This window comes from Bos indicus, chromosome 8 (assembly GCF_029378745.1).
Source record: "Bos indicus isolate NIAB-ARS_2022 breed Sahiwal x Tharparkar chromosome 8, NIAB-ARS_B.indTharparkar_mat_pri_1.0, whole genome shotgun sequence".
NCBI lineage: Eukaryota > Metazoa > Chordata > Mammalia > Artiodactyla > Bovidae > Bos > Bos indicus.
The window spans coordinates 102,401,973-102,412,380 of record NC_091767.1 but is presented as its reverse complement, the minus strand read 5'-3'; the positions used below and the strand labels follow the sequence as shown (position 1 = coordinate 102,412,380).

At 41.7% G+C, this 10,408-nt stretch overlaps 1 protein-coding gene across 1 annotated transcript in view; it reads right to left on the bottom strand.

The window, feature by feature from the left end:
* Positions 1–1,342: 1,342 nt before the first annotated feature.
* The window catches only part of SLC31A1 (solute carrier family 31 member 1), a 34,306-nt gene continuing 25,240 nt past the window's right edge, over positions 1,343–10,408 (bottom strand). Inside the window, exons 2-5 of the mRNA XM_019966744.2 lie at positions 8,442–8,599; positions 7,338–7,410; positions 5,710–5,878; positions 1,343–4,627 (exon numbers count right to left, since the gene is read on the bottom strand). Coding sequence (XP_019822303.1) covers positions 4,426–4,627; positions 5,710–5,878; positions 7,338–7,410; positions 8,442–8,567 — 570 coding nt within the window. The 5' untranslated portion in view covers positions 8,568–8,599 and the 3' untranslated portion in view covers positions 1,343–4,425. The remainder of the gene's footprint in view (positions 4,628–5,709; positions 5,879–7,337; positions 7,411–8,441; positions 8,600–10,408) is intronic.

Here is a 10,408-nt window from a genome sequence, read left to right as displayed (position 1 = left end):
CTATGCACAGAATGGGCTTTCCCAGGTGGCTCAGTGGTAAAAAGAATCCTCCTGCCATCGCAGGAGACGAGAGTTTGATGCCTGGGTCAGTAAGATCCCCTGAAGAATGGCAACCTACCCCGGTATTTTTGCCTGGGAAATCCCATGGACAGAGGAGCCTGGTGGGATACGGTCCATGGGGTTGCAAAGAGTTGGACACAACTTAGCAACTACACAGCAAACACAGGACACATCCAGTTGATCCCTGTAACTGATTTTCACTTAGTTCATTTATTTGACAAGTATTTCTTGAGTGCCTCCTACGTGCCAGGTACCATTCTAGGCACTTATTAACAGCAGTGAACAAATCGAGATCCCTGCCCTCATGGAGATTAGAATCTCACGATTTTGTATTAACCCGATCAAGCTGTGGATTTCCAGAATCTTTATAGAATGGCTTTGTAACTAGTTTGAGAGGATAGGCAGTGGAGTATTAGCACTCCAACCATCTCAGTTTTCCTTCTTTCTCAAACTGCCTGAGAGTTTTCCTAATGAGTCAATCTGGGAGGAAGCTCAGAGACTAGAATTATGTCCTGTTGTTTTCACTGTTTAATTCAACTACTGGGAACTGCCAACTATAGTAGAAAAGAACCTCTGGAGTCAGCAGTTCTGTAGAGACCCACTAGCAGGATTTTACCCAGCCTTTCTGGGGTAGTTTACGTCTGGGTAATCACAGTGTGGGAGGCAGGAAGAGAAGAAGATATGTAGTCACGTCTTCCCTACCATTCTTACAATAGTTTTATTCTTCCACTTTTATCTGGGACTTTCCATTCTTTTATCTTGAAAACACAGCAACAACAAAAAAAAGAAAACACAGCAACAGTGGCTCCAGATAGGGAAACTGAGTTCAATTATTTTCAATGCTACAAAGGCCAGGATCAAAGAGAGAGAGAAAAAAAAATCATCCAAGCCTGCCTCAACCAGTCACTGTGGCTTCCCAGCATGAGTGGGCACAGAAGCACAAAAACACTGCCTTCTGAGTTTCTTCTTCCCTCCTAAGAGCCACACTCAGGAGGATGTTCTGTCAGCATAAACACAGGGAAGCGATTACGATATGGTAAAATCTTCGGTGTACTGAGATATTGCATCTTCATGAAGACCGTCTCCTGTGCAAAAGGTCATGTGAACTCTTCTGGCGTGTACAAAGCCTGTCGTTTTAAGTGAAGGAGGAGGGCAGTGAGATGAAAATATAACTGGATCATGCCACCTGAAAGACGGACATCCTAAAAACTGATGATAATGAGTCCATGTGGACAATGAAGAGACCACTGACTCTGATATCACTCTGGGTGGAAGACATATATAGAATCACAAAATCAAAATATTTATTTGTTCTTTTGCACATGACAGTGTTAAAATATTCCTACGACAGCAATACTGCCCTCCAGGAGCTTACAATCTAAAACAATCAACATTAATTGTAGACCCAGTGATTAAGGCATTATATCAAATGCAGACTTTATATCTTTAGACATATCTTCTCAAGGAAGCAGCTGGAGAGGGCAGGACCAACAGTAAATGACATGAAGTATACTCCCTACCACCTCCCCTTCCAGCTTCTACAGGGAACCCCAAACCAGCGCCCCACAGCCTAAAAGGGAACTCCAGAGAACCCTACCATAGATGTAGTGAAGAAACTTTAGTCTCTGATTCCCTGGTGGACAGAGGACTCTGTCTGTGGGCAGTGAGGGGCTGAGTGTTCCTCTGGCATAGGTTGGAGACGGTACCTAAGATTTTGTAACTTAGTGGATAGTACCAGGTAGCCCTTTACCCAGCCTCATAGAAATTCCAACAGGACAATTGCTCCTCAAAGTGTGCTTAGGGTCTCGAACAAGTTTTACAGCTTCCAGTTGGTATCAATATCCAAACCCACTGCACAGCATTGTCCAGTGCATTGGGAGGGCTAGGGAGATTACTAGACTAGATGTATGGGATAAAAGACTGAAAGACAGTAAGGGGCCAAAGACACGCGATACAGCTTCCACTTGTGAACAGGAGGAAACAAGCAATTGGCATCCAAAAGGAACAAAGAAGTCAGGCACTAAAATTCTAAATGAACAGGGGTATAGATATGAAAATCAACAAGATTATCAATATTAACACAGTCCGAGAGCTCAAGAAAGACAGAATTTAAGGTTTACTTTTTTTTTTCCCCTTCACTAGTTTCTTCCTTTGGCAACCTAGCTCAAGATCACAGAATTCAGGTTTTTCATGAGACTATCTTGAATACCCAAAGACGTATCCCAAATTGCTTCTCTCTGAGAGTTTGAAATTCACAGCATTTTGTCTTAACTGGCCTTGATTTTTCATACCTTGAAAATAACCTGATAAGGTTATTTCATAGCAGATCATGACAAGATGTCTAGAGAGTACCAGGGTTACTACTAAACATTGATTCTTATTTTATTTCTCAGGGTTTTATTATTCATTGGCTTCTGAGACAGTACAGGCTATTTGTACCTTAATGTTGGATTTTTATCAGTACCTGTCATTCCCTTTGCTTATACTAAGTATCAGCACTACAAGGGGTTGGAATGAGAGAAAAACATAAAATTATAAGTGTTGGTTCAAGGTTTTAACCTCGATCCGGTAAGCTTATAACCCTCTCTTGGTTCAAAGCCATGTAAGTACACATTTCTTGCCCTCCAATATTTAACTGGCATCAACAGAGAAAGTACAAACTTCAAAACCACAACAGAGGCCAACAGGATAGCTGTGTTTTCTCTCTCCTGCCCTGAGGCACAAAAGGAGTCTAGCACCAAGGAGGGCAGGATTTAATAGACCAGCACAAGAGTCACTATACAGAGGTAGGTTGGACTGGGAACAAGACTGCAGTGTCGATTAACGAGAATAAAAATCCAAGACCATTCTTCACTGAGAAAAGTAATTTTTGGCCACTTGTGATCTAATTAAGCTCTCCCCACCCCGAGTAACAAAGATGGTCATGCAGAGAATGAGGATCTGCCTGGTATGCCTTTGGATGTAGGGGCTGAGGAAAATCTGCCCATCAGTCAACCACACCCTAAGCCTCTCAGAGATGGCTGGGCTTTTGCCCTTCTAACCCAAGACTGGCTGATTTACATTGCAGATCAAAGGTCTTTCTCAACCTTCAGGCTACTTCCAAGAAATTACAGATCTTTAAAAATAAGGACTAGTGATTTCATACATGCTAAGAAAAGTTACTTTGGCTCCAGCTCTTCCATGCACGTGGACCTGGGCACACAGACACAGCTGGAGCTGAATAAATGTTTATGGAATGATTAAGTATTGACCAGCAGCATTTAGTACATGAGTTAAGCCCAGACACACCACCTACTAATAGCAAGTCAAATTTCCATGCCCAGTCCCAGGTAGCTCACCCACCAGGTGATACTCCCTTAGTTTAAAGCAGAGATGCTCAAAATATGGTCCCCTGATCATCAGCAGGAGCATCACTTGGGAATTTGTTAAAAATACCAATGTAGGAGCTCTGGGTCGAGGCCCAACAACTGGGTTTTTAACAAGCTCGCTAGGTGATTTTATGATGCATGCTAAAGTTTGAAAATCACTGGTTAGAGGCAGACAATAACAGAAGAAAACAATAACAGAAGAAAATGTTTAAACGCTTGCTTCATTCAGCTGTGACATACTAAGGTACCAAGTGAAAGTAAAAATGTCAATGGTTTCATTTTAAAATATCTATTTTCTCAAATTGATTGTCACCTTTTTTTCTTGATTAACGAGCTCATTCTAATTAAAATGTTGAGTGGGAACATAGGTTGATTAGTCAGCCACCCAGGAATGCACTGTCCTGCAAGTTCTGGGCCTGTATTTATACAGTCTCAAACCATCTCTGCCCCCTACAAAAATTTCAGTGCAACACGTCACATCTAGGGAAGCCATAACCTATCTTCCAATCATTGAGTCCAAAGACTAAAACATGTTTGGGTTCTGGGTTTAGCTGGGCAAGACTTTCCCTTGCCTGTCATCAATCCTGGCTAAAGTTAACCCATTTTCATCACCAACCCAGGAAAAACCCATCAAATTCACAAACTGTCTGTTTAAAAGAAAAAAAAGAACACAAGACTAAAAAAAAAGGAAGCAGGCGATGCAGCCATTGAACAGAAAGCTACCCAGATTAGAAAAGAACATATAACTCGGATCTAAGATGATTGTGAAGGATAATGAAGGAGGAGAGGACTTCTCAAGAGAAATGGGAAACTCAGCTCACTAGGGAAAGAAGTGTGGGGGGAAGGAAGTTACCACTTTAGCTCAGAGACTGTAAGCTAAACCTCTGTTGAGCAGGTGTATGTGTGTTGTAAGGAGATAAGAGAAGGTGGAACCCTGTCTTCCAGTCTTGAACTGCTTTCCACTGCAATCGATAAGGCCACACCATGGACTTCGACGTTAATGGCAATGCTCTGTGATGTCCACTACCACCGCCTTCTTCCAGCTGAAGAGGAAGTACCCTGTGCCCGCCCCGGCCGCTACAGCAATGCAGAGGTACCCATTGTAGGTCATGAAGATGAGCATGAGGAAGTAGCTGATGACCACTTGGATGATGTGCAGCACTGTTTGCAGGAGGTGCGGGAAGCTCAGCATTTGCTGCCTGGAGAGCAAACAGGGACACCAGAGTTAGGGCCCCGGGAGTGCTCAGGCAGCTCGGCACGCGCTTCAGGCGCAAGAAAGGGAACAGTTGTAGTCCTGAGCTCAGCCTCAGCTGCCCTCTCAGTCACCCTGGCAACTCCAGGGTACCTGTGTCTACGCAAGTTTTGTTTATTGGTCCTTGGAATGAAAAATGATAGGGCTATGAGGTTAATAGACATCAGCCAGATATGGTTCTATGGCAGCAGGAGTCAAGCTCTTCAGGAGGGCAGAGGGAGGCTGGAGGGTGACTCACCTCCCCCGTGGAACCTGAAAGGGATGACTCACACCCTTCCGCACTTATTTCTGCGAACATTTTCAGGCCTTCCACCTTCACAAAGCTTACTCTTAAAAACTTGGAAACAGAATTGACGGTGGGGTGGTATAGTAGACAGTTCTTAATTAGGGATCAGGAGACCTGGCTGTTTGTCTCCTCTGTCACTCACTGGTTCTATCACCTTAGATGAGTCACAATCTGGTTGGCCCTCAATCATGGGTACTATTGGAATAAATAATATTGTGCTTCCTTGAGAGTAAGACATTGGTCTATAGGATTCCTTGAATTCCAATTTAGCTTTAAGATCTACATTTCTATTATAACTGAATTTTAAAAAGGACTTGCCAATCTGTGGGGAAAACCAAGTCATCCAAATACTTTAAGTGAAATACAGACCTTTGCACAGTGTCATAACAAAATGAGACCAGAGCTGGGCAGGTACAACTTTCTATAGAAGTTCTTCTGTACCCTGACCTGAAACTTCTTTCTTTAACTTGTTTCTTATTATTTGACTAATATGTTAAAATATGGATTCTTTTCCTTCTTCCAAAGTGACCAGTGCTTAGAATTCAGAATGAACTCTAAGAAGAGTTAATATCATTCCTCTTTGGGCCTAATGACTCACAACCCCAAGCCTCCAAAGAGTGCTGATCAAGGTGACATAGAATCATTAACTCAAGAAAAGGGCTGTTGCTAATAAAATAGCAACTTTGCTATTTGCCTAGTTCAGCTCTCCAGAACTTCCACCTGGATCTGTTCAATCTCCTTACCCGACAGTTTTGTGTGTCTCCATAAGGATGGTTCCATTTGGTCCTGGGACGGGCATGGAATTGTACCGGATGCTGACTTGGGACTTGCGCAGGAGGCCCTCTCGGGCTATCTTGAGTCCTTCATAGAACATGGCTAGTAAAAATACTGCCACGAAAGCTCCAGCCATTTCTAAGTAGGAAAGGAAAAGATGGCAGTAATGTCAAACATGCAAAATGCTTAGCTGGTGTGCTCTCCAAGCGAGAAAGAAAACACAGAAAAACTGCTCCTCTTTTTTTCTTATTTTTTTGGGGGGGTTGGGGGGTGGGGGTGGGTGGGAATGGGCCTTGCCACTCAGCTTGCAGAATCTTAGTTCCCTGACCAGGGACTGAACCCAGGCCCTGGGCAGTCAAAGTGCCATGTCCTGATCAATGGACTGCCAGGGAATTCCAAAAAACTGCTACTCTCTACTGTCAATTCCAGAATATGTTATATTGTTACCTCTTCACTCCCATGGATGGAAGAGAAAGACTAAGATGATCTTAGTGAAAACTACAGTCTCTACTAAAGAATATACTCATTTTCTGATTAATATAATAAAAAAATAAGTGGAACAACAATAACCTTTGGTCTGGCTGCTTGACGTGATTAAACTAGTTTCACACAGACACACGATGTAGAATACGCTTATTGTTAGGACTCTGACCTCCCAGCGCAGGGGCACAGGCTCCAGCCTTGCCTGGGGATCCCACACGCTGCACTGTGTGCCCTGCCTGCCCCGCAGAAGAGTGCTGACTCTATTTCTTGAATGGGCATTTCAATCCTAAGTCTTTCACAGTGTGAATTGTTGGTAACAATATGAATGTATTCAAAACTGATTTAACATACTACCTGAATTAAATGCTTTCCTTCTTCCCAAAACAATCGATTTTGTGGGTCCAAAGATTTATCTTATACCTAAAGTGGTCCACCTGACCACTGAACTTGTACAATTTGAATTTAAGGCACACTAACTCAACATTATAGACTCCAAAAAAAATGGATGGTTAACTGCCCCCAAACTAGGACTGACCCTAAGATGGGTCAAGAGTCATGAATGCTGTAGACCAGTTCAGTAAAGGAGAAAGAGCATTGGATTAGGTCAGAAGCCTTAGGTCCCCGTCCTAGTTCTGACATACTAATTTATTTAGGGCTAATCATTTCACTATTTGAAGCTTAATTTTTCTGTAAAATGGAAGGACTGTACTCGATTAATAGTTTTGAAGCTAGGGTTATTTTGTGGTATGTATATATAAAATGCTTCTTATGCCATTCAAACTTGACCATAGTCTTCCGTCCAAGACCAATCAAACAAGGAAACACTCTGGAAAAGGGTGAAACACAATGGTCTGCAAAAGACTCTGACCTGTATCTAAATTATGTTTCAGAAACTCTAAAACATACACATGTTATTTAAGAGAGGTTTGCAGTAGGACCTAAATAGTCATTGTGTATCCTTATCTTCCAGGTAGGAAATAGGAAACCAGACGGTTACAATTGCAACCCTCACGACTCAGTAACTCTGGCAGGAAGAGGCGCTGGGTTTCCAGATTCTTTGTCACTGTCTCTCATGTGAGTGTCACCTTCAAACAGCACCTGATGGCTTACTCACCTCCAGCCGTATTGATCACCAAACCAGAAAACAATAGTTCCACGTTCTTAAAGCCAAAGTAGAAGGTCATAGGCTGCCAGGAAACCAAAACATGTCAGTTAGAAACAATCGAAGTTTCTACATGAGAATCTCAGGTCAAGAAGCTTAGAACACTTATAAGCAGCAGTTCTGGGTAATAAGAAGCATTCACTTAAGAGGAAAACTTTCTCCTCATTTTCGTATCACTAACACAGGCACTTCTCCACATGTACTCTCCTTTGCCCTCACTGTCAACTTTCATCTTTTTTCTCGTCTACACGAAGCTTAAAGAAATTAATCAAGAAAAGGGTCAATTTTGAAAGGAAGACATACTGAAGAAAGAACCATAGAAATATCTGTTCTGGTATAGCCCTGAAATTAACCTGCCACATAATCTTGGGCAAATCACTTGACTTCTCTAGGTCTGCCTTAGTTTTTCCTCATCGGTAAATTGATCTTTAACCTTGAAAAAAAAAATGCTATGACAAACCAAGACAGTGTATTAAAAAGCAGAGACATCACTTTGCCGACAAAAGTCCATACAGTCAAAGCTATGGTCTTTCCAATAGTCATGCATGGATGTAAGAGTTGGACCATAAAGAAGGCTGAGCACCGGACAATTGATGCTTTTGAACTGTAGTGTTGGAGAAGACTCTTGAGATCCCTTAGACTGCATGGAGGTCAAACCAGTCAGTCCTAAAGGAAATCAACCCTGAATATTCATTGGAAGGACTGATGCTAAAACTGAAGCTCCAATACTTTGGCTATCTGATGCGAACAGCCGACTCATTGAAAATGACCCTGATGTTGGGACAGATTGAGGGCAGGAGGAGAAGGGTACACAGAGGATGAGATGGTTGGATGGCATCACCAACTCAGTGGACGTGAGTTTGAGCAAACTCTGGGAAATAATGAAAGACAGGGAAGCCTGGCGTGCTACAGTCCACAGGGTTGCAAAGAGTTGGACACAACTTAGTGACTGAACAAAAACAACAAACATAATCATCTTTCAGTCCTAAAATTTGATTATTTCTATGACCCAGGTGGGTGGGAAAGGGCCCGGGATGCCTTTCCTTCGGCACTTACCATCATCATCATCATGTGATCATGGGAGTGGTCAGATGAAGTGGTTGGGTGATGGTGAGGTGGCATGGTACTGTTGTCTCCACCACTCATATCCATGTTCATCCCCATGATGTGGGAATGGCCCATTTTCCCAGGAAAAGTTGAGTCAGCAGAAGATTCTTTTAAGAAAAAGAATTATATACAATAATTAAAAATACAAAATCTTGATTTTTTTTTTTTTTTTTTAAATCTTCACAATGTTTCATCTTGTCTTTTTTTCTCTTTTGGCCACACTGTGTGGCATGTGGAATCTTAGTTCCCTGACCAGGGATGGAATCTGTGTCCCCTGCCCTGGAAGCACAGAGTCCCAGTTTCTGGACTGCCAGGGAATTCCCCAAATCTTGTTTCTTGATAAATATTTAGTCTACATGGGATTTCAGCCAATAAATATATGCTCCCCTAACATTTTACTCAGAATTATTTTTTAATTATCTACAGACACAGAGAGGAGTAACTGCACCAACAGGGATGTCCTCTGGAAACTGTGGCAGAAAGGATTTGTACATAGGGTTTCAGAAACCTCTTTTTTTTTTTAATTCATTTTTATTGAAGTATAGTTGATTTACAATGTCATGTTAGTTTCTGCTATACAATACAATACAAAGTGAATCAGATATACAATATCAGAAACCTAACTCTTATTCTGAAGAATCAATGCTCTTCTAGATACATTCAATGTATGTTCAAACTTAAATATGAGATAAGGAGAAGAAAAGTAGCTTCTTTGGGTGGCAGGAAATAATTTGTATAAAATTGATGCCATGGATGAAATTTAACAGCCTTTCTGATCACAAATGTCAGTAGATAAAAAGCAAGAGTTTCAAGATAATTCACCTAATTGGATGGCCTGTGTTCAGTCAGGATATTACGAATACACTCTCACATATGGGACCACCAGCCTTCAGCTAATTTAAATTAGAAGGAAAGGTCTACTGCTGCCCTAGGCAAGCAGTGTGTTCAGAATTTGATACACTGTCAATATCAGCAGGGCATTAGACCTGGGAACATGGCGGGGGGAAAAGGCATAAATTAGATATTCTCTATTAAATTAAGTCTAGACAACTGCACGTTCAGTCTTGTCTCTCTGTTTACTACCCCTTAATGGTTTTATTGCAAAAGTCCATCCAAGATGTTATCCAAAGAGCAAAAATTCTGGTAGCTGGGGTGGGGAGTGGGAAGGTGAAGAGAGTAGAGAGGGAGGTGGTGGGATCCTCTTGATGTGTCCCTGAATGCCAATTTGTGGAGGAAAGAGTTCTTTAGAAATCCCAAGTAGGTGTTCACGTTCATGAGCCTGTGTGCCTCTTTTATTAATCCAATCAATAAATATTTATCCAGCTTTCGCCAAACTCTGAGCTAAGTGCTAATAATTCAACAGTGAATAAGACAAACAAAACACAGGATGGAGACACAGTAAACAGAACAGTTTCATGTGGTGATTAGTGCTGTGAAGGAAAGAGACAGGGGAATATGGCAGGGTTACTAAGAGGCTGAAAAGAGGCACGCTTTAGATACCAAAGCACAAATACTCCACCATTTATTTCCCCCTCTTCAACTTCTATCCCATGATTCTATGATAGCAAGCTGAAAAAATAGGTTCCAGCAAAGGAAATGGCAAAACATCCGTTACAGATTATCAAAATTCAACTATGAATTTAAATAACTTTCATGCCAGATACTGTATTGCTTCATCATGAGAGAACTCAACAAGCTGGTATTGTTAATACCTTGCCATAAGGGGACTAGATTAGAGGTACAAACAGATACCTAATAAGATTTTTGTCCACAAAGGTTTATTTATAGTGAATGGTTAAAAAAAAAAAAGAATACACACAAAAATAATCAACAAGAGAGAACACACGAATGTTTGTGGTGTGCCTTCTGGCATCAGTGACTGAGGGACATACAGAGATGAAGCAGACGTAGACTCC